Source organism: Bison bison, unplaced genomic scaffold (genome assembly GCF_000754665.1).
Source record: "Bison bison bison isolate TAMUID 2011002044 unplaced genomic scaffold, Bison_UMD1.0 scf7180017864328, whole genome shotgun sequence".
In the NCBI taxonomy this organism is placed as follows: domain Eukaryota; kingdom Metazoa; phylum Chordata; class Mammalia; order Artiodactyla; family Bovidae; genus Bison; species Bison bison.
Window position 1 is genome coordinate 5,118,497 of NW_011494900.1, and position 25,114 is coordinate 5,143,610.

Here is a 25,114-nt window from a genome sequence, read left to right on the forward strand (position 1 = left end):
TTTTTATTTTTTTGTATGTGTACTTCTGTATTATGTATATTATAAAACACAAAAATAGAAATTTAAAAATTATGTAATGATCTTGATAGAATTAACTTTGAAGAAGTGAAAGTCACTCAGTTGTATCTGATTCTTTGTGACTCCATGAATATACAGTCCATGGAATTCTCCAGGCCAGAATACTGAGTGGGTAGCCTTTCCCTTCTCCAGGGGATCTTCCCAACCCAGGGGTCGAACTCAGGTCTTCTGCATTGCAGGCAGATTCTTTACCAACTGAGCTATCAGGGAATCCCAGTAGAAATAACTTTAAATTTTACTTAACAGTACATTAAAACTTTTATTTTTACTTTATAATATTAACAATAACAATAGAATATGCTTTATTATTTTTGAAAATCTTCTAACACCTTGCCACAATAGTAATTCAAGATAATTTGAAATTCATTTTTGCTCATCCTACAATAATATATGGAAGTTTTTGTTGAAATTTGCCTGGTAAATTTTTATCCTTCTCAATATGACTCAATCACATTTAGTGACTGCTGTGCTAGTTTGTGTATTCTGGTATTCCTTGTTATTAATATTTTTAAAGCCCCAAATACTCCTGTTTTTATTGGTTTAATACTGTTAACTTGGAAACAACCGGTAGCATTGTTCACCTTTCTTGGTTCTCTCTCCAGTCTATCCTCCCACCTCTCCTCTCCTTTAGAAAAAAATTTAAAAAAACACACTGGTTTAGAGAGAGCCTTCAGAAAGCAGCTAATCTCTTTCCTGAGGGGAGGGAGAAATTAACAGAATCATCCTTCTCAGGTTAACTGGAATTAAAATCAAAACTGTTACAAGCCAGTAGCTTCTTGGCCAGAATGGAGGAGCTACCTCACGGGTCTGAAAGTACATTAGAGGGGAGCTAAATACTTCAGGGATATCCATTTGGAAGGTACTCTGATGAGAAGGATACAAAGGAGAAAGAATCATTAGATATACTCAGATCTAATAATTTACATTGGAATTATAACTTTATAATGTTTTTTATACTGTTTTATGCAAAATGTAAATTTTCATGTTTGAAATAAATTGAATGTTTAATGTCACTGACTTTTAGCCATTTTATACTCTGAATACTTTTTAGTGAAGATATTAATACTTAGTATTATATAAAATTAATACCTAGATACTGGTGTTGTCATTTGCTTCATTATTACAATTTTTACTTTGATTTTTTTGTGTGGTTAATAACATGTTCAAAGACCATTTAGATTCTTTGGAAGTTCTTAAACATTAGAAAAATTTTAATCCGTGTCTATAAAATTGCAGTTTTGAGTTTTATTGGTGACAGACATTATTTTCAACAATAAAATCATGTAACAATGGAAACATTTTTAAACATCCATTATCAGAATATTTTCTGTATAATGTGAGTTTTTTAAAAAGCAACTGCTTTTTCAGGGACTTCCCTGATAGACCAGGATTAAAACTCCAAGCTTTCAATACAGGGTACACAGGTTGGATCCCTGGTCAGGGAACCAGAATCCCAAACGTCACTCAGAATGGCAATAAATTACTTTTCAAAAAGCAACTTCTTTCTCAGTCATTGTTACAATATCTTTACTTTGAAGGGAGACAGATTAGGTATGTGGGGAGTTATTTTAGTTTTGGATACCTTCTGGGTACCTATGTAGCATACTCTTGACAGCCACAAGTCATCATAGAAGAGGTCAACATTGGAACAATTGTCTTGTTACAGAAAAAAGGTAGCTAATTCTTATTTAAGTTTAACAAATCTTTAAGATATTTTGCCACAAGATAACCAGCAAATTTCTGTTTGGTACACAAGAATTTTTGGGTCCCTCTTGATCTCATTACTGAATTTTGAAAGAATATGTTACTTTAAGATCTGTTTTTAAAGTTCTTTTTAATCATATGTTATATACAGTATACAGAAAAGTGTATGGTACATATGTACAATTTAAAAATTCATAAAGCCCACACCCATCCAACCAACAGTGAAGTCTAGAAATTAGCTGCACAGCAGCTGTTTTGAAGCTATTTTGAAGGTGTGTGTCTTTCACCAAACACATCCCTCTGCCTCCCTATAGGTAGTCACTCTCATGACATTTATGTGATCATTTTCCTGCTTTTCTTTATTATTTATTGTCTATGTATCCCTAAATACTGAATTCAGTTTTACCTGTTTTTGCATCTCATGTAAATGGGATCCTACTGTGTATATTCTTTTGTGACTTTTGTTGAGCATTATAGTTTTCATCCAAGTGGTACATAACTACTTTCATTGTCAGTGGTTTCTAGCATTTTATTCTATAAGTATCAGCAGTTTATTTATTCATTCTACTTTTGAACATTTGGGATATTTCCATTGTGGGACTTTTACAAAGAATGACATTATTGTATGTGTCTCCTGGTATATATATACGAGAACTCTTCTAGGATATATCCCAGGGAGTAAATTTGATGGGTAGTAGTGTATATGGGGTCGCACAGAGTCGGACACGACTGAAGTGACTTAGTAGCAGCAGCAGCAGCAGTGTATATGTATATTCAACTTCAGCTTCCCAGGTGGCTCAGAGGTTAAAGCATCTGCCTGCAGTGCGGGAGACTTGGGTCCGATCCCTGGGTCAGGAAGATCCCCTGGAGAAGGAAATGGCAACCCACTCCAGTACTCTTGCCTGGAGAATCCCGTGGACGGAGGAGTCTGGTGGGCTACAGTCCACGGGGTCGCAGAAAGTCGGACACGACTGAGCGACTTCACTTTCACTTTCATATTCAACTTCACTAGATAGTGCCAGACTCTTTTCCACAGGGGTTTTACCAGCTTATATTTCCAGTAGAGTTTCCATTGTTCTGCCTCCTACTAGTACTTGATATTGTGAGATTGTTAAATTTTACCATTCTGATGAACATATTATGCTGTGTCATTATATTTTTTCCATGAGATGGAAGTTGGTAAAGTGTTATTAATGATAACCAGTTGTAGGATTATAGGTGATTTTTATATTTTCTATGCTTTTAAAGCATTTTCCTATAGTATTTACACTTACCTCTTCAGCTACCACTTCATTGCTCTCATTCCTCTTTACAGAAAACTCTTTGCAAGGATTATTTGTACTCACCATACCAAATTTTTCTCTTGAACCCAGTTCATTCAGGATTTTGCTCTAACTACTCCGCCAAAACTGCTCACATGCAGGTAACCAGTGGTCATTTCATAGACTAGTCCTCATCTCATTTGACTTAGCAGTAGCACTTGACACAATCATTCTCTAATCCTGAAAAGTCTTTAATTTGCTTTTGGATACCATACTAAATTAATTTTCCTTTAGGTTGCTGCTTCTCATTTTTTATAGCTTTTGATACTTTGATTATTCCCTCCATCATTTCTCCCCCAGGTATTTATTTAAAATTTTTTTAAACTAAAGAAAAGTTAAAAACGTTATCTTCATGATTTTTGATTAACTTTTTTTCTGATTATAAAAGCAATATAGGTTTTGATGGTCATACTGTGGTTATATAAGACGTTATCATTGGGGGTTTACCTGCATGAAGTGTATATGGGAAATCTTTGTAGTATTTTTTCCAACTTCTATATTTCTAAAGTGATTTCAAAATGTATTTACTCACTGTATTTTATTGGGCTCCTATGATATGCCAGGTACTGTTCTAGGCCCTGGGAATAGAGTAGTGACCAAACTGACAAAAATCCCTGCTCTCGTGAAGCTTTTATTTATTAGAGGTAATCAGTAGTAAATAAAAAGTACATATTATGCTAGATAGTATAAATGCTAGAGAGAAAATGTAAGGCAGAAAAGCAGAGATGGTATAAGAAATGACAGGGATGGAGAACAGAGGTTGAAATTTTAGGTAGGGTGACAAGGATAACCAAATGTCTCATTGAGAAAGGGGACCTTGAGGAAGGACTTGAAAGAAGTAAAGAAGCAAGCCATGAAAACATTTAGGAGAAAGGCCTTCAGAGCCTCTGTTTAAAGTAATAACAAAGGTCCTAAAGTAGATGCATGCTTTCAGTGTGTCAGGAATGGTGAGGAAGGTACTGGGGTTAGTGAGGTACACAAATCCTAGAGATAGGGTGGTAGAGGGGTAGCAGAGAGCAGTTATGATATGTGAATCGGAGTTCAGGCTGGAGATAATAGTTGGAGTGCCATCAGCATGCACATTATATTTGAAGTTATGGGACTAAATGAGTCCACCAAGAGACTGAGTGTAGATAGAGAAGAGAAAATGGATTCAACTCTGGATTACCCTGACATTTAAGGATTGGGGGTTTGAGAAGGAATCAACTAAGAAGACTGAGAATTTGTCCCTTTAGGATTATGTCTATTGGCATGTGAAGTCCTCCAGGTACTAACCCAGGTTTCCCTCGTCTCTCACTACTTCTCTTCTTACTACTTGTAGTTTTAAAACATTTATCCTGCTCCCTTTCTAGGTTCTTTCTACATACTTTTCCATTCTTTAAAGCACATTTTTTTTTCTTTTCCTCATCCTTGATTAACTCCTTTGTATCTTTTCAGATTCACTTCAATAATAGTTTTCTTGTGGTCTGCCAGACATGATTTAGTTTCCCCTTCTATGTACTCTGCACGTACCCAGCATCACACAACCTTTTTGCTCCTATTATTGCTCATAATCACTTTCTCTCTTTTTCTATTTTTCCTCTCTGAACTGAAATTGCTCACTTACCTCTCTTCTCCAGTAGACTGTGATCCTTGAGGCTCTATGTCCTGTTGATTATTTAATATTTAACACAGTGCTTAATACTTTGTTGGCACTTAAACAATATTTCATAAACTAGAGAACCAATAAAGTAATTAACCCTAATAAAAAGAGAAGAGCTTATATAGGCTCAACCTTTGGAGATGTTTTACCGAAATTTTTACTTTCCTTTTAGGTTCAAAGGATTTGTTAAAGAAACCACTCATCACACACAATTTCAATAGTTAATAGGGGATTATTTGACTTAATTTCAACATACAGTCATTAAAAGAAGAGAAATAGAAACAATAGAGACAGCACCAAATTAGGCCAGCCGACCTCCAGACTTAAACAGTGCTGGGAAGTCCCTCATTAACAGCAATCTGGAGTCCCAATTGGGAAAAGGTCCCAGGCAGTGCATCCAACCACGAGTGAGACTTCAGATTGCAGTTTCAAGGGCTCCCACTTATAATTCCAGACACAAAAATGCAGCTCTGACTTTTTTTAACTTTTACAATGCTGTTTGTTTCACCTCTAGAATTTTGCTAGACCCCAGGGTGTTGGCCAGACCTCCAGGGGCTCAAGAATTTCGAAACCTGCTCTCTTATCTAAAGCGCCGCCTGACTTGCTGTGTTTGCAGGCAGGCATGGAATCCGGGCAGTACCCAGGCAGGTCAGAAGTGGGTCAGAGGCCTGCTCTCCTGCTTCTGAAGTCTGAACAAGACTTCCTCCATTTTAATTTCCCTAATAGGAGACATTGAGTAAAGTTGGAGCATAGGGCAGGGTTTTTGTGGAAGAGAATGTTATTTAGGCATCAGAGGAAGCAAGAAATGTGTCTATAAGCCAGAAATTACCAATATTTTTCTTATAGCAGCAAATATCTAGGCACAATGGCTTGATTAACTTCTTTTCTGTCTTCTTTATTGAAAAGCTGCCCAGCATACACAGTGTTTTACCAAACAGGTAGAAACAAGTACAGTGGGTTCATTATTTTGAATGTTTATTTGCATGGGGTTTTTGTGAATACTTGATTCTCTTTTCATTTTCTAACAAACAGTTCCAATTTGGTAGGTGTTTGAGAGTTTCATCTTCCATAGAGATGTGAATAAAGAAATAGTTTTAAATCAAGAGTCTTCATTGTGAGAATGAACCTTCTTAAGAGTCATGGAATTGTTAGTAAATTTCAGAGAAGCGTAACTGGTCAGTAGAAGGGTGGAGACAGATTTAAAAGCCAAAAATTTTTAAGGAATTTAAGGAGTGGAACCTAGAAAAGGTGTTAGGTAAAAATAAGGTTTCTTTGTTTATAAGTGTATTAAATGAAAATACAGGGTTTTGAGTCACATTTTTAAATATTTTAAAAATTTTGCTGAATGTTAAAAACATTTTTTTTTCTGTAGCATGACCATAAATATTTTTAAGGTGAGATAAACATAACTTGTGCATGAAATATTATAATTTCTTTCCAGTGTGACACAGTTGAGCTGCATTTCAAATGAGAAGTACCATTGATAGGGAGCATTCATGTGAAACTGTTCAAAAGAAAAAGTTTCAAAAAATGTTTTATTCTGAATATTCTCTGTATAGTTTCAATTTTAAGTGTTTTCAAATTCAACAAAAGTTCAATTTAGAAATATAATTCATATTTTTTGCTTTCTCAGATGAAGCTTTAGCATATGTTTCTAATAATTCAGTTAAAATATGCTGAGTTGTATATTTTTAAAAAGAATCTGCATTGAAAAGATTCCAAAATATTTGTTTGAACAGGCACTCAGCATCTTGATGAAAACTGTTGAAAAAGAACAACTTTCAGAGTCATTCTGCTCTCTGAGTACCCAAGCCAACTAAACTGGTACAGTTAACACTTCTGTAAGAGGCCAGGAGCCAAGAAATTGGAACACTTCCTGGACTGCTTTTTAACAGGCCTTCGAGCCAACTTAGTGCTTGGTATTAAATATTAATACCATTGAATTTTCAGAGTAACAAGCTACGAGTAGAACATTCTCATCTCTTTCTGTCAATGTCATGCTTATTAGTCTCTATTAGTTATCATTGATTAGCTTAAAGCTCTGCTTTATGTTGGCCTTAAAGCTGTAGTTTGTTTTTTAATTTTGTGGGATATCATTCTTACAAAACAAGAAGGGAATGTCCTGTAGAATGTGACCCCTCACTGTCTCCCAGACATAAATGTTTTTATATTGCTTTTTTTAATACTACTGAGTGCTACAGTAGAGATGTAAATTATTTAGAACACCTAATGCCTTCAAAAGAGTGGTAATTATCTCAGGCTACCAAATTTATAAGTAAGGATAGTTTATTTGGCCTCTGACTCTTGTTTTCAGTGTATCCCCTTGAGATTTATTGACATCACTGATTTCATTTAGCAAATATATGCTTACTATAGATAATATATCATATTGATCTCTATATCTACTTATTTGCTCTAGGAAATGCTCTTAGATGTTTTTTGAATTGAACTAGAAAGTACCCACCATATTTAGGTGCTATGGTGGAGAGTAAATAATAAACAAAAGATTCAAAGATACTGTATGCTAACTAGAGAGACTAGGCTAAATTTAACTTCTCTAATATTACAGAGTTATTTGGAAAAATTGCATAAACTAAAATTCCAGTCACTTGGTTTTTCAAGTGCTTCCTGCAAGATTAGATTAACAGTGTCTCCAAAAATGGTTACCATACTTTAAGAAATTTTAAGCTTATTTCAGAACTATGAATGTAGAAGACTTACAGGGAACCAGTGATAAATCTCTTGGCTTTTTTTCCCCTTTATTATTTTGGATCTATGTACAATCTGAAATAGCAAATTCTATACAGTTTGGGAGACAATTCATTTGTAACTTCAAGGGATCTGAGGAATACAGTCATTTCATGCACCCCTGCAGATCTTTCCATTTAAAGTAGTTTATTGCTGGAAAGAAAGCAAATGGAGAGAGTTTCAGTAAGGAACTGAATGGGTTAATGACTGAACATGATGGTTGAAAATCAGAATCTATGGTTGATTGGGACACAGTTATGAGGAGAAAACATTGCATATAAATAGTAATGTAATGGTATGTTACTGAAATCTAAGAAAAGTAGAATGAGACAAAATATCTCTAGTGTCTTGATGTTCCATTTGATAGTACTTTGGATAAGTTTCATAAGGGAGTTGGTTGAGATCACTAATCCTTAGTACATGAACCAAGAAATAGGAATTGTATTTATCATAGGAAGTAATTTTGGCCCATAAAGGAGTAGAGACTCTTTAATAGAGGAATGTTTTTGTCTGTAATCTGTCTGATTCAATGCCAAACATTTTTCAGAGAATATTCAAAGCTGTGCCTAAGTTTCATTGTTGAAAACCGACAGCTGCTATATGTCTTTTTGATAACTGATTGAAGCTCTTTCTGTTATGTCTCCTCTGTTGCTAAATTCCTTAAGTTTAAAAAAGTGTGTTTAAAGTAAGAACTTGATGAAACAAAAGCTTTATTCTATACATTGGATAATACTTCTTTTGTGACGTTTTCTTTTCCCACCAAAAGTGAGAAGTGAATGCCTTGCCTTGGTACATCCCATTTCTAATGGAGGACAAGAAGTCATTTTCTTCAATGGCTGACTTCCAGAATTTCTGCCTGAACGTTCTTTGTCAAGTGTATATTCCCTTCTCTAGGCCTTTCTATATAGAGCCCACAAACATCGTCAGTGTGAATGATGTCATTCAGAGGGTTAGCGACCATGCCTCTGCCATGAACAAGAGGATTCATTACTACAGCCGGCTCACCGCTCCTGCAGACAGGGCACTGGTAAGGGGCAAAGCATTGCTAATTGTCTAAGAAGTTGAAATGAACAGTGAACATAAGTCAGGGCAACTCCCAGTGGTTGAACTTTTTGCTGGCCATATTCCAAGGATGGCATCATGGAAAGTCAAAGATACTAATTAATACATCTTACATCTCAGACTAGTTCATTCTTATTAGCCTGGCATAGAGAAATTTGAAACAATCTCTTTATGTTTACAACACCCTAGAGATTTGTTAGATTGAATTCTGCTAATCCATAATCCTAAAATCTTTGAGAAGGATGAACTATTGAAGTAGTTTAGGTCATTGATTAATAAAATAAATAATAAGTTGTGCTTAGTCTATTCAATTTTTAAGTTTGTAGGTATAATGGAAAAATTTTTGAGATATTTTCTATAGGAATGAGAAACTGAAATTTATCATATCAGATCAGATCAGTCGCTCAGTTGTGTCCGACTCTTTGCGACCCCATGAATTGCAGCACGCCAGGCCTCCCTGTCCATCACCAACTCCCGGAGTTCACTGAGACTCACGTCCATCGAGTCAGTGATGCCATCCAGCCATCTCATCCTCTGTCGTCCCCTTCTCCTCCTGCCCCGAATCCCTCCCAGCATCAGAGTCTTTTCCAATGAGTCAACTCTTTGCATGAGGTAGCCAAAGTACTGGAGTTTCAGCCTTAGCATCATTCCTTCCAAAGAAATCCCAGGGCTGATCTCCTTCAGAATGGACTGGTTGGAAGAGTCAAAGAGCAGATATTAAAGATTTTAAGCTTTGCAGTCCACCTACTGTCACATATTCTTTTCTGCTTTTGTTTTTGAATCATTTAAAATGTAAAAACTGCCCATAGGAAGAGACTGTAAAAAATCAGATTGAAGGCTACATCTTCCTATTAAATCTGTATTATTATCTTAGGTTCAAAACTATATAAGTAATTTCATGCTTATAAGAATTACCACATATGAGATGTTCAGAAATTTGAAAGTTTAAAGAAGAATGAAACATTCTGAGAAAAAAATGATTTTTATAGGTAATAATAAAAAGGGAGAAGGGAATTCAACATTCTAGATGTTTACAAGGGGCAAGGACTGAGCTAGTCACTTGAGCACAGATGTCTCATATTAGGCCTTGTGAATTCCTAAGATATCTTTTTGCATAGTCAAAGTAGGGACTTTCAAAATATTCTGGGTGGGATCATTTGTTTCCCCCAATTTTTTCACTTTTTCTTATTCTAGGTCTTTACGTCAGTAGTTATGGTAAAGTCTTAGTGCCATATGAGAATTATCTAAGCCCTCTGGGGAGTAGAAGTAATCCAGTATCTCCAGGTCTAGTTCAGACCTCCTAGAGGCTGTATTCTCAGAAGCAAACTTCAGAGATACCAGCTGAGCCAGTCTAACTCTGAGTGTATGTTGTTTTCCTGGAAATTGTCAGCACTGTACACCAAGTTGAATCCCTTTTGTTAACTGACAGAGAGATGAGTCTAGTTAATCAAAGTATATAAACAGTGACCTAAAATTAATATGATATGACCATTTTAATGATTGTGTGTATACATCCATGCTCATTTTCTGAGAATCCCAAAATTATTTTTCTTAAAAGATTTTTAAAGGAAGAGAAATATGAAACCACAGGTGTCAGGTCTTTGCAGAGTTATAACTTTTATTTCTGAAAATTTCCCCACTTACTTTAATATTTTTATTCTAAATTGGAGAAGGGTAGTAAATCATTTGACTACCATCATCTCCCAGATGCTTGCTAATAAATGTGTGGCCTGCACAGGCCAGCATCACTGAGAGCATGTTAAAAAGGCAGACTCTCAGCCCTTAGTCCAGATCTACTGAATCAAAATCTGTATTTTAACAGATTTTCTGTGTGAATCACAAAAATATTCAAGTTTGAAAAGCACTGTCCTAGACCCACCGACAGAGTGTGGGATCCAATCTCCCAGTTTTTCTATATCTCCTAATAATTTCTTATCCTCTAGCTTTTTAATCCTATCCCTGATAGCTTTAGATTTTCACTTTTTCTGAACTTGCTCTGGTAGATATCATAGTTTATCTCCTGCCTGATGCAGACATGGTCCTGTCCCTTTTTTCTTTTACTCCGTAGTAGAATACAGCAGAGCTCAGACCCTAGAGGACTGAGGGCAAAGAGAAGGCGGCAGACCTATTTCTATATATGCTTTTGTAGCTCTAAGAAATAATTGTTTACAAAGCCACAGGCATGGCATTCAAGACATTCTTTCCCCACAAGGCACCAAAAATTGTATGCATAAAAAGAGAAGGATTTGATATTCTTTCTTTTTGCATCAGTTCGTATCCTGTCTACCTACTGAAGCCTAATATTCTGTCACTTCCTTGAGGTCTTTCCCAACTATTCCAGTCCCCATTATTGTTGTTATTATTATTGTCATTTCTGTGTTCCAGAATTGAACACTTAATTTTTATTCTTATAGCCTTATATAATTGTTTTATATGTTTTCTAACTGAAATTTAAACTTCTTGAAGTTAGGAGCCATATATTATTTTTTCTTGAACACTAAACCTAGCATTGTACCTAGCACAAAGTTGTAGATTTATGTAGTAAGTACTGATACAAAAGATTCTTGCTTTATACCAGTCAGTTCTTATGTCTTTAATATTATATGTAAGGACTACATATTCTCAAAGGACAATTCTCAGTGAGATGGTCAGAATTCCATCAGGAAACCATATTTCTTTTAACTCCCAGAATAGGGAGGTAGAAAGAAATGTGTCGGGATCAAGTGGGAGCTATGTGTATGAGAAATATATACATATTTAATCATTCTTTTCCTGTGTGTCTTCAACCTCTCTCTATTGGTTCCATCCCTACTGTTTACATCTCCTGTCTTTAAGAATCTTTGTCTTGCCTTTACTTTAAGCCTCTTTAGCTTACCTTTTTCTTCTACTACCAAAGCATTTAAAAGAATAGTCTATATTTTTTATTCTTTTCTTACCCTTCTTTTGACTCCTCAATTTCTTATAGTTTGAGTTCCCAGCCTGCCTCTTCTCTAAAACCACATTCACATAGGAATTTGATGCCCACTTGATTCTTAAAATTCTCCTCACTTAAAGCCCAGTACTTTCCACATAGAATTACTTAATTTCAGTCTTTGTGGCTCTTCTTCCTCCTGTCTCGTAAAAGTAAAGAGAAAAATACTTTGACCATTGCATATTCTAAGAATTCATTCTCATTTGAGATGAACAGTTTATTATTTATAGTACTTAAACTCTTACTCCTTTAGATCTTACTATATTTAAAAAGTGATTTTTATGTTTTAATCAGGGGTCACTGTTTATTTGTTCCTGATAGTTGGAAGTGTGTCTATAGTCAGGTACTTTATTGTATAGAAAATATCCTGTGTTGAACATTTACTGGTTCTAACATTTCTTTACTTTTTTTTTAACCAGATTGCCCCAGATCATGTAGTTCCAGCTCCAGAAGAGTGCTACGTATATAGCCCACTGGGTTCTGCTTATAAACTTCAATGTTACACTGAAGGATATGGTAAAAACACCAGTTTAGTAACCATGTGAGTTAAAATACTTTTTGGAGCATAACTTAAATTATGTGTAAATAAAAATTACTGATTATTTTAATTTTTGTCTTAATTAAAATATTTGAAGAGTCAAACTTTATGTTTTACTACTATTACTCTGCTTTCAGTTTTATGATTTGGAATACCATGCTGGGAACATCTATACTAAGTATTCCTTGGGGCATAAAACAGGTAATATAATTTTCAGCACACTTTGTATTAGAATTTTTTTCTCTTTGTATTGTGAGTTTTACAAGTTTTCATAAGTCTACATAAAATTATTAAAGAAATAGATTATTATATTTAGTTTTATATTAGCTATCAGATATTTATGATAATTGTTTAGAGTAACTTAATATGGTTGCATATTAATTTATTCTGACATGATACATGTTGTTCTATATTTTTATTTTTTTAAACAGGCTGGGTTTACTACTGGAATGTGTGTCATCATGCTGATGGGCCTTCTAACACTTTATTGCTGCTACAGAGTAGTGAAATCAAGATCTATGATATGTAAGAATTTACCATTGTAAAAATAAATGATGTGGATATTAATAAGAATTGATGTTGAGGTGGATCACTGATGTGTGATAACACACATTTCACAAGTGTGTTAACTATTTTCTGCCTAAAGGTTTATTTCTCATAATTCATAGCATTTGGCAGAACTGATATGGTAATAAATTTAGTGGCTTTCTTTGAAATTCTGAGAGGCTAGTACTTTGCAGAATTCATTTACTTTGGTGCTAATTTCCTCAGAAGAATAATTTAAAAAGTCATATTTTAAAAATAAGATCTTTGCCAGAACTAAATTGAGAATTTTATGATTCTTATCAGTTAATTGTGACTCATTTTGACCTATCCCTACCAAAAGATCTAGATATTGGCATCTCCTAAAAGTGAAAATTGTAAATATGAAAATGTGAGCAATGTGTCCTTTATAATCAATTCTCAAAGTTGTACCAGCATGTCCACTCATTTCTATAAATTCTAGATCAGGGATATAACTTTTTAGATTGTTTTAAAGTAGTTTAGGACCTAAATAGATGTATATTATTTCAGTCAGTCTCAGCAAATGAGAATCAACAAACCAGGCTCTGCCTCCAGTTTTTTTGTCTCTACCAAGCAGTGGTATGTTTTTCTTAATTGTATTATTTCATCATATCCCTTTCCCATTTATCCACAAGCCCCTTGGTGCTCTTATAGATCTCCTAAATTCTTTATATGAAGTAGGCAGTTAACCCTTTATTGTGTCTTGTCAGTTTCTCTCGTATTCATATTTGAAATGGCTTTTGTATCATATTAGTTTGTTTATATCTGGCTATCTTTTCCATTGTAGTTTCTATTTCTTCAGTTGATAGAAAAGAACAATCTTTCAGTTTCTATTTTTATATTGTCATCTAAATTTTCAGTTATTTTTTAAATTCTTTAACTTAATTTTCTGAAATTTTTAATTGAAGTATAGTCAGTGTACAATATTAAATGTTACAGGTGTACAATACAGTGATTCACAATTTTTAAAGATTATATTCCATTTATAGTTATTATAAAATATTTACCGTATTCCTCATGTTATACAGTAGATCCTTGTAGCTTATTTTATACATAATAGTTCATTCCTCTTAATCCTTCACTCCTCTATTACCTTTCCCACTTCCCTCATTGTCTGAAATTTTAATTGGCATGTTATGTAAATTATGACTCAAGAAAACGTTTCTCCATTATTAAGTATGCCAAATATTGGATATTGTCTTCTATCCCATATTGATTATTTTCTAGCCTTGGTTTATCACTTGCTATTATTAGTTACCTTAATCTACTTCTCAGAATCTACCTACAATGCAGGAGATCTGGGTTCAGTTCCTGGGTTGGGAAGATCCCCTGGAGAAGGAAATGGCAACCCACTCCAGTGTTCTTGGCTGGAGAATCCCATAGACTGTAGCCTGCCAGGCTCCTCTGTCCAAGGGGTCGCAGGAGTCAGACAAAACTTAGGGACTAAACCACTGCCACCACCACTTCTCAGATTATCTGTACTATTTCATTGGCCTAACTTCTTCTTCTATGTTTGTTCTATAATTTTTTGTTTTGTTTTTGTTTTTTTATTGACATATAGTTGATTTACAATGTTGTGATAATCTGCCGTATCTAATGTTTTAATTACTGTTATTTCATAAGATGGTCTAATGCCTGGTGGTGAAATACCCACCCATAATCTTTTGCTAAACATTTTGAATCAGTTTAGAGAACACAAATTATGAATATGGAATATATAATTGACATCTAATTATATTTTCCCCTTTTATATTTTATCTAGCATCAGTGGATACCACTACCTGGGAATATCCAGATGTCTGCAGATATTATTTTGGCTCCTTTGGGCAGTGGTCAAGTCTCCTTTTCTCCTTGGTATCTCTCATTGGAGCAATGATAGTGTATTGGGTGCTTATGTCTAATTTTCTTTTTAATACTGGAAAATTTATTTTTAGTAAGTATCCATATCATATGCTTTAGCATAATTATTTTCAAATATAATAACTACTATAATGTTTTGGTTTCAGTCTTAAATTCTGGACTTGGAATTAATGAAGTAAAAAGTAATATTTATGATTCTAGGAGATATACTTGATTCAGTTTGTTTTCTATGGTTTCTATGTTGATCACAAATATAAAATGTATGTTAATTCCCAAAACCTTATTTTTGGGTGAATATATTCCTTCAAATTCTCTAATTAACGTAAAATATTTCTAAGTTCCAAAAGATGTTTTAAGCATTGTTTGCATCGCCTAAGAATGAATTTTTTTCCTGCTTAAGTAATGGTATCCGTTTAGAAAACATGATCTCAACCTATACTCACTCTCCACCTCAACTAATATAGTTATTATATATAATAGTATATATAATATTATTATTATATCATAATAAATACTATTCTCTTTTTTATATGGAATTTGCATTAATTAAAATATACACATCTTGGCCATATAATTTTGACAAATGGATACATCCATGTCACTCACACCTCCTTCATGAAACATTTCCATCTTCCCAGAAAGTAGTGGTGTATTTTTTAATTATAAAAAATTCAGGTTATTTGTTGCCATTATAAGAGAACCTAGTTCATTTTTTAATATTTATCTTGAATCTCACAAATGTGTTGAATTCTTATTGCTTATAATTTTGTAAATTCACTTTGGATTTTCTATTTAGATAGTTGTGTCATTCATGAATATGAAAACTTCTTCCTATCTAGTTGTTATTTTTTGAATGATTCATATATATATGCATACATCTATATTTAGTATATACATTCAAACATATATAGGATTTCCCAGGTGACACTGGTAAAGAACCTATCTGCCAATGCAGGAGACATAAGAGATGTGGGTTTGATCCTTGGGTCAGGAAAATACCCTGGAGTAGGGCATGGCAACCCCTCCAGTACTTTTGCTTGGACAATGACCATGGACAGTGAAAGCTGGTGGCCTACAGTCCATTATGTTGCAAAAGAGGCACACATGACTTCAGTTCAGTCACTCAGTCGTGTCCGACTCTTTGCAACCCCATGGACCACAGCACACTAGGCCTCCCGTCCGTCACCAAGTCCCAGAGTTTACTCAAACTCATGTCCATTGAGTCAGTGATGCCATCCAACTATCTCATCCTCTGTCGTCCCCTTCTCCTCCTGCCTTCAATCTTTCCCAGCATCAGGATCTTTTCTTGGCCTCAGGTGGCCAAAGTATTAGAGTTTCAGCTTCAACATCAGTCCTTCCAGTGAACACTCAGGACTAATCTCCTTTAGGATGGACTGGTTTGATCTCCTTGCAGTCCAAGAGACTCTCAAGAGTCTTCTCCAATACCACAGTTCAAAAGCATCAATTCTTCAGCACTCAGCTTTCTTTATAGTCCAACTTTCACATCCATACATGACTACTGGAAAAACCATGGTCTTGACTAGATGGACCTTTGTTGGCAAAATAATGTCTCCGCTTATCATGGCTTTCCTTCCAAGGAGTAAGCATCTTTTAATTTCATGGCTGCAAGCACCATCTGCAGTGATTTTGGAGCCCCCCAAAATAAAATCAGCCACTGTTTCCACTGTTTCCCCATCTATTTGCCATGAAGTGCTGGGACCGGATGCCATGATCTTAGTTTTCTGAATGTTGAGCTTTAAGCCAACTTTTTCACTGTCCTCTTTCCCTTTCATCAAGAGACTCTAGTTCTTCTTTACTTTCTGCCATAAGGGTGGTGTCATCTGCATATCTGAGGTTACTGCTGTTTCTCCTGGCAATCTTGATTCCAGCTTGTGTTTCATCCAGCCCAGCGTTTCTCATGATGTACTCTGCATATAAGTTAAACAAGCAGGGTGACAATATACAGCCTTGACGTATTCCTTTTCCTATTTGGAACCAGTCTGTTGTTCCATGTCCAGTTCGAACTGTTGCTTCCTGACCTGCATACAGATTTCTCAAGAGGCAGGGCAGGTGGTCTGGTATTCTATCTCTTGAAGAATTTTCCACAGTTTATTATGATCCACACAGTCAAAGGTTTTGGCATAGTCAATAAAGCAGAAATAGATATTTTTCTGGAACTCTCTTGCTTTTTTGATGATCCATCGGATGTTGGCAATTTGATCTCTGGTTCCTCTGCCTTTTCTAAAACCAGCTTGAACATCTGGAAGTTCACGGTTCACATATTGCTGAAGCCTGGCTTGGAGAATTTTAAGCATTATTTTGCTAGCGTATGCAATGAGTGCAATTGTGCAGTAGTTTGAGCTTTCTTCGGCATTGCCTTTCTTTGGGATTGGAATGAAAACTGACTTTTTCCAGTCCTGTGGCCACTGCTGAGGTTTCCAAATTTGCTAGCATATTAAGTGTAGCACTTTTACAGCATCATCTGTTAGGATTTGAAATAACTCAACTGGAATTTCATCACCTCCACTAGCTTTGTTTGAAGTGATGCTTTCTAAGGCCCACTTGACTTCACATTCCAGGATGTCTGGCTCTAGGTCAGTGATCACACCATCGTGATTATCTGGGTCGTGAAGATCTTTTTTGTACAGTTCTTCTGTGTATTCTTTTTACCTCTTCTTAATATCTTCTGCTTTTGTTAGGTCCATACCACTTCTGTCCTTTATTGAGCCCATCTTTGCATGAAATGTTCCCTTGGTATCTCGAATTTTCTTGAAGAGATCTCTAGTCTTTCCCATTCTGTTGTGTTGTGTTTTTTTGTTTTTTTTTTTAATCTATTTCTTTGCACTGATCACTGATGAAGGCTTTCTTAGCACTCCTTGCCATTCTTTGGAACTCTGCATTCAAATGAGTATATCTTTCCTTTTCTCCTTTGCTTTTTGCTTCTCTTCTTTTCATGGCTATTTGTAAGGCCTCCTCAGCTAACCATTTTGCTTTTTTGCATTTCTTTTTCTTGGGATGGTCTTGATCCCTGTCTCCTGTACAATGTCACGAACCTCATTCCATAGTTCATCAGGCACTCTGTCTATCAGATCTAGTCCCTTAAATCTATTTCTCATTTCCACTGTATAATTGTAAGGAATTTGATTTAGGTCATACCTGAATGGTCTAGTGGTTTTCCCTACTTTCTTCAATTTAAGTCTGGATTTGGCAATAAGGAGTTCATGATCTGAGCCACAGTTAGTTCCCTGTCTTGTTTTTGCTGACTGTACAGAGCTTCTCCATGTTTGGCTGCAAAGAATATAATCTGATTTCATTATTGGCCATCTGTGGTGATGTCCATGTGTAGAGTCTTCTTGTGTTACTGGAAGAGGGTGTTTGCTATGACCAGTGTGTTCTCTTGGCAAAACTCTATTATCCTTTGCCCTGCTTCATTCTGTACTCCAAGGCCAAATTTGCCTGTTACTCCAGGTGTTTCTTGACTTCCTTAGCAATGAAATAACAACAGATGACCATAACTGGCTTAAAATAAGAGAAATTTATTCTCTCACAGTCCTAGAAACTAGAAGTCTGAAATCAAAGTGTCTGTAGGGCCCTCTCCTTCCTCTGAAGCCTTTAGGGAAGAACCCTTCCTTTTTCTTCCTAGTTTCTGATGATCAACTGCTACCAGTCCTTGGCATTCCTTGACTTTAGTAATATTTCTCCAGTTTCACCCTCTGCCTTCACATGACCATCTTCCCCCAGGGTCTCTATGTCCAAAAATCTCCTGTTCTTGTTAAAGACACCCATCATTGAATTTAGGGTGTACCCTAATCCAGTATAACCTAACCTTAGCTTGATTATGTCTGCACAGACTCTGTTTCCAAATAAGGTCCATTTTATGTTTCCTGGTGGACATGGATTTGGGAGAATTCTATTCAACCTAGTATACTTGGTGTCAGGGTTTTTACTAGCCTTATGTAAATCTTTGGCATCAGGAATTATGTAATTATGTAAAGATCCATAACTTCCTATCTTGAATCACTAGTAACCCATGGAGACATTATAAAAACCTAAGCATAGATTACTTCTTTTATTCTATCTTGAGAAGCATATAATGGAGATGAATAATTCACAAATATAACTTACTTTATGACCTTAAAATCTACTCTAGCTTTTTTTTTAATCATCTTATTTAAGTTTTACATCACTTTCTTTAATGCTTACTAAGGTTATGAAAGGCTAACATAAAATAGAATAAAGTAAATTCCCTCAGGCAAATAAAAAACATATTTTTAACCCATTCTCTCATTTACTATAGAATGATATGAATGTCCAGGTATCTGCATTAGCTTTTTATTTTGCTGCTACTTTTAGTAAAACTTAGTGGCACCTGTGATCAATAATTAGTATATAGCTTTCACTTTATAAAAGCTGTTCTATATTTTGTCAAAACTTTAAGTGATTTTTTTCAGATAAATTCAGGTGTCTTGAGTAGTGGCTTTCCACCTTTTGCAGGTTTTAGAACTTTACTATATAAGATATAACTATACCTCCATAAATCAGTGTGAGTATAGGATAAGAAATTGTACACATTATCTTTATTCCAGGACTTTTAACTTCAGCCTTCTGGGTGGTTTTTTTGTTTTGTTTTGTTTTTAAAATCTTCACTCATAAAAATTTTCCACCATGAGACTGTGACACCAATGACATCATTCCTATAAAGCAGAGAAAAGAAGGTGAAGTTATGTTAATAATGAAGTAGTCTTTGTTCTGTGTATTAAATAATACTACCACAGACTAGATCTTAAAAGATTTTTATAGATAAAGAAAATTTAGAGGGTGATTGATTTAACATCTTCCACTCAGTATTAAATTATGCTTTCCTCATAATTTTTAGATTTTATTCATCACATTAATGACACAGACTCTATACCGAGTACCAACGATAGCAACCCTGGTAAGTAGTTTGGAGTTGAAAGTTTGCCTTATTTCTTTATTCATCACCTTTTTTCAAAAAAGATATAAGGTAGAACCTATAACTTTATTTTAGGTAAATGACCAGCATAAAATCATTATCTTTAGGTTAACTAAGCCACTATTAAATTGTTGATAACCAGTAAGGTAAAAAAAAAACAGCTTCACAAAAGTTTGTGTTAATGTAAGCTAAACAATATTTAGTTCATGTTATACAGTTCACAGTTATAGCTCACATCCACAGTATCCATATTTGCTTATGATCAATAAATATTTTCAAGTACCTCTATCACTGCTGATTGTTTTAGAAATCTAGGACCTTTGTTCTCAGTTTGTTAATTTAGTTTTAAACATTGATCATTTTAGTTAGTAATATTTAAGATATATAAATGTGTGCCCTAAATTTCCTAATAATGAACTAAGGCTAGGAAATATGGAAAAATAAATTGAAGATTTGCCTCCCCCCAAAAAAATCAATTTCTTAGAAAAGTTTATTTTAATTAATTTATTAAAAATAAACATTTGGGGACTTCCCTGGTGGTCCAGTGGCTAAGACTCCAAGTTCCCTGTGCAGGGGGCCTGGGTTTGATCCCTGGGCAGGGAACTGAGATCCCATGTGCTACAACTAAGACCTAGTGCAGCCAAATAAATACATTAAATAAATAAAGAGAATTAAAAAATAATAAATGTTTGTAGCCCATGTGTTTATCCAGTATAGCAGTAATGGGAAAAATGAATAGAAAAGTTAATATAACCTGAGTAACAGCATAACTAACATCACCTAAAGCTTTTATGTGTTTAGGTTTCAGAGATACTGAATTGATATTTTGATGGAGGTACACATTGATCACTAAGAGGACAATTCATTCAATGCATATTTATTAAATCTATTATGTGTCAGAAACTGTTCTAGGCTCTGGGATATAATGGACAGATAAGAGTTTCTCTTGTGAAGTATACATGCCAATGTTTGCTGTTCAGTGTCTTACTTTACCCCTTAATTAAATTAATTAATCTGTCATTTGTTAATGCTAGAAAATGAGTGAAGTACCAGCATTATTTCTGTGAATGCACATACACACACACATACTTTTCATTAATTATACTAAAATGTATTCATATAATTCAAACACATACCTCTTGAACCCTGTTCCTTACCTCAGAATTTTCAAAAGCCCAAGAAACATACCGGTTTTAAAACTGAAATTCATTTACTGTAGCTACTCTGATATCAATTGATGAAACTAGTATATTACTATCTAGTAGGATTTCTTGAGTAGAGAGTCAGTTCATTGTTGAGTTCATGAATTTTAGAATTACACTAAAAATTTGGAGAGCATTATCAGCAAAGTCAGTTTACTTTGCATAGTGATATCTTAAGTTGATAGTAGCACTTCTTGATTCTTTGGTTTATTTTAAACAAAGTATTGAACAGAGCATCAAGCAATCCATTTCAGTAAACATTAGAAATTACAGCAGACATTTATTGGATACTTACTGTATGCAAGCATTGTTCTAAATGTTTTACAGCAACTTCATAAGGTAGTACTGTTCTCTTCATTTTCTAGAGGGCTTCCCTGGTAGCTAGCTCAGCTGATATAGAATATGCTTGCAGTGCAGGAGACCCTGGTTCGATTCCTGAATTGGGACAGTCCCCCAGAAAAGGGATAGGCTACCCATTCCAGTATTCTTGGGCTTCCCAAGGCACAGAGAATTTAGTGACTTGTGTGTAGAGTGACAGTGAAGATTCTTTATTCAATCAGTTTACTTCCATAACCTGTGTTCTTTACCAGTCTAGTTAATTAGCACAGGAAAAATTCAAGTTAATTTACTTTTGTCCAGAGCATAGAAGGAAAAAAATACAGGTTAAAAGTGCTGACTAAGAAAACTGTTTGGCTTTGTGGCATGCCATATAACAGATAGAGAATAAAATTGTTGCTCAGCATTTTTTTACAGCATTAAACATTCTTTACAAAGAGCTGATTATTAGCAAAAGTACTATTATGAACTTAGAAGCACAGTGAGAATGATTTGTATTCTCTCTGCAAACAGAAGACACTGCCACTTGTAGATCAGTGTTAGGAAAAATACATTTTATTCACTTCCCAGTTCTCTGGATATCATCTGGGCTTTCAGCTGCTCTAAGGCCTGAGAAACATCCAGGACAATTATTCTGGATTGCTGGGATTCAAGATTCTTAAGCTGTAGGCAATTGTTAGATTTTGGCAGTACCATGGCAATGTTTCAATGGTGTCCGCTTTTTATTCCAAACCCATCAATTTTGCTTAATGTTAGAAGAAACCTGTTCTCTGGACTTTGTGTGGGTTATTAGCAAAACGAACAATTACCTTGAATGATGTGTCTTATATGATTGATTGTAATAATAAGATCAAATATCATCCAACCTGATAGTTTCTCTCTGGCAGTGGGACAGAAGGATAGCTGGTAGAATAATTGTATAGTTTCCAGTAGAAAGTAGAAATCAAGGCTATACCTCAAAATTTTCTAACATTCTACCTTTAATTATTTATAGGTAAAAGTTTTCTGATTATAACTACATATAAAATAGATAAACCACAAGGACCTACTATATAGCACAGAAAAGTATATTCAATATCTTGTAATAACCTATAGTGGAAAAGAATCTGAAAAATAATATCTGAATCACTATGTTATATACCTGAAACTAACACAACATTATAAATCAACTATACTTCAAAGTTTTTAAATAAATAATTTAAAAATTTGAAAATACTCCACATATATCTAAACATAACCCTCTATTTTTTTTCCCAAAAAGGAGAAACTTAATACATGGTAAAACTTAAGGTTGGTAGAGCAAGTATAAGCCTCATTGTTTTTTGTTGCCTCCTCTGATCTGTTACTTCCTTGTTGCAGTGATTTGTCCAAGTGCCAGGAGCGGTGGCCATCCTGACAACAGCTCTGTGATTTTCTATGCTAGTAACTCGGAACTCCAGCAGTTTGAAAAGTGGTGGAATAAGTCCAAGACAGTGCCCTTTTACCTCATAGGGCTCCTTCTGCCACTGCTTAATTTCAAATCTCCTTCATTTTTTTCAAAATTTAACATCCTAGGTAAGCCAAGGACTGTGTTATAGAGCCTCTGTATAGTAGAATACATGCTGAATTCTGTGGGAATATGGTCTGACCAGCAAAATAGTTAACTTCCAGGCCTGTTCTTCTGTATTTAATTTGTTCACACATATATTGCCCTAGTTTTTGCTTTTCTTGATGAAGTTTGGCACAGAGAAAAATAGAGATGGCCATCTCAAGCCCAAGTCCCTTTTAAAGATGAGTTACTGGGATTTCCATTCTGTCCTTACTGAACAACTATTCCTCATTTCCTCTACAACTAGTGGCAGTAGACTTAAAGATTTCAGCAGGAGAGATCCAAAGTGAATATGATAGGAATTCTCAATTCTAAAGTTTGGAAATGTTAGAACTTACTAAGGGAGATTATGGAATATTTTTTCCGTACAGATTCTATTTAAGAGTATAAACACAGAATTATCACTTTTTTTTAATATAAATTTATTTATTTTAATTGGAGGCTAATTACTTTACAATATTGTATTGGTTTTGCCATACATCAACATGAATCTGCCATGGGTGTACAGGTGTTCCCCATCCTGAACTGCCCCCCCGCCCCCGACCTCCCTCCCCATCCCTGGGTCATACAAGTGCACCAGCCCCAAGCATCCAGCATCATGCATTGAACCTGGACTGGCAATTCATTTCACATATGATATTATGCATGTTTCAATGCCATTCTCCCAAATCATCCCACCCTCGCCCTCTCCCACAGAGTCCAAAAGACTGTTCTATACAGCAGTGTCTCTTTTGCTGTCTCGTATACAGGGTTATCGTTACCATCTTTCTAAATTCCATATGTATGTGTTAGTATACTGCATTGGTGTTTTCTTTCTAGCTTACTTCACTCTGTATAATAGGCTCCAGTTTCATCCACCTCATTAGAACTGATTCAAATGTATTCTTTTTAGTGGCTGAGTAATACTCCATTGTATATATGTACCACAGCTTTCTTATCCATTTGTCTGCTGATGGACATCTAGGTTGCTTCCATGTCCCGGCTATTATAAACAGTGCTGCGATGAACATTGGGGTACACGTGTCTCTTTCAATTCTGGTTTCCTCAGTGTGTATGCCTAGCAGTGGGATTGCTGGGTCATATGGCAGTTCTATTTCCAGTTTTTTAAGGCATCTCCACACTGTTCTCCATAGTGGCTATACTAGTTTGCATTTCCACCAACAGTGTAAGAGGTTTCCCTTTTCTCCACACCCTCTCCAGCATTTATTGCTTGTAGGCTTTTGGATTGCAGCCATTTTGACTGGCGTGAAATGGTACCTCACTGTGGTTTTGATTTCTCTGATAATGAGTGATGTTGAGCATCTTTTCATGTGTTTGTTAGCCATCTGTATGTCTTCTGTGGAGAAATGTCTGTTTAGTTCTTTGGTCCATTTTTTGATTGGGTCATTTATTTTTCTGGAATTGAGCTGCAGGAGTTGCTTGTATATTTTGGAGATTAATTCTTTGTCAGTTGCTTCATTTGCTATTATTTTCTCCCATTCTGAAGGCTGTCTTTTCACCTTGCTTATAGTTTCCTTTGTTGTGCAGAAGCTTTTAATTTTAATTAGGTCCCATTTGTTTATTTTTGCTTTCATTTCCAATATTCTGGGAGGTGGGTCATAGAGGATCCTGCTGTGATTTATGTTGGAGAGTGTTTTGCCTATGTTCCCCTCTAGGAGTTTTATAGTTTCTGGTCTTACGTTTATATCTTTAATCCATTTTGAGTTTATTTTTGTGTATGGTGTTAGAAAGTGTTCTAAATTCATTCTTTTACAAGTGGTTGACCAGTTTTCCCAGCACCACTTGTTAAAGAGATTGTCTTTTCTCCATTGTATATTCTTGCCTCCTTTGTCAAAGATAAGGTGTCCATAGGTGTGTGGGTTTATCTCTGGGCTTTCTGTTTTGTTCCACTGATCTATATTTCTGTCTTTGTGCCAGTACCATACTGTCCTGATGACTGTGGCTTTGTAGTAGAGCCTGAAGTCAGGCAGGTTAATTCCTCCAGTTCCATTCTTCTTTCTCAAGATTGCTTTGGCTATTCGAGGTTTTTTGTATCTCCATACAAATTGTAAAATTATTCGTTCTAGCTCTGTGAAAAATACCGTTGGTGGCTTGATAGGGATTGCATTGAATCTATAAATTGCTTTGGGTAGTATACTCATTTTCACTATATTGGTTCTTCTGATCCATGAACACGGTATATTTCTCCATCTATTAGTGTCCTCTTTGATTTCTTTCACCACTGTTTTATAGTTTTCTATATATAGGTCTTTTGTTTTGGAGAAGGAAATGGCAACCCACTCCAGTATTCTTGCCTGGAGAATCCCATGGATGTGACTTCACTTTCACTTTGTTTCTTTAGGTAGATATATTGCTAAGTATTTTATTCTTGTCGTTGAAATGGTGAATGGAATTGTTTCCTTAATTTCTCTTTCTATTTTTTCATTATTAGTGTATAGGAATGCAAGGGATTTCTGTGTGTTGATTTTATATCCTGCAACTTTACTATATTCATTGATTAGCTCTAGTAATTTTCTGGTGGAGTCTTTAGGGTTTTCTATGTAGA

At 35.1% G+C, this 25,114-nt stretch overlaps 1 protein-coding gene across 6 annotated transcripts in view; it reads left to right on the top strand.

Annotated features, from left to right (window-relative positions):
• The window catches only part of SLC38A9 (solute carrier family 38, member 9), a 95,564-nt gene that overhangs the window by 28,212 nt on the left and 42,238 nt on the right, over positions 1-25,114 (top strand). For 3 of the 6 annotated variants that reach the window (XM_010853513.1, XM_010853512.1, XM_010853514.1), the window contains exons 3-9: positions 8,389-8,521; positions 11,947-12,068; positions 12,203-12,266; positions 12,497-12,590; positions 14,392-14,562; positions 19,366-19,425; positions 22,341-22,535. In XM_010853513.1, the coding sequence (XP_010851815.1) occupies positions 8,389-8,521; positions 11,947-12,068; positions 12,203-12,266; positions 12,497-12,590; positions 14,392-14,562; positions 19,366-19,425; positions 22,341-22,535 (839 nt within the window). Of the gene's footprint in view, positions 1-6,485; positions 6,571-8,260; positions 8,522-11,946; positions 12,069-12,202; positions 12,267-12,496; positions 12,591-14,391; positions 14,563-19,365; positions 19,426-22,340; positions 22,536-25,114 lie in introns of those variants that run through there. The other 3 variants (XM_010853516.1, XM_010853515.1, XM_010853517.1) reach the window with 3 other exon arrangements.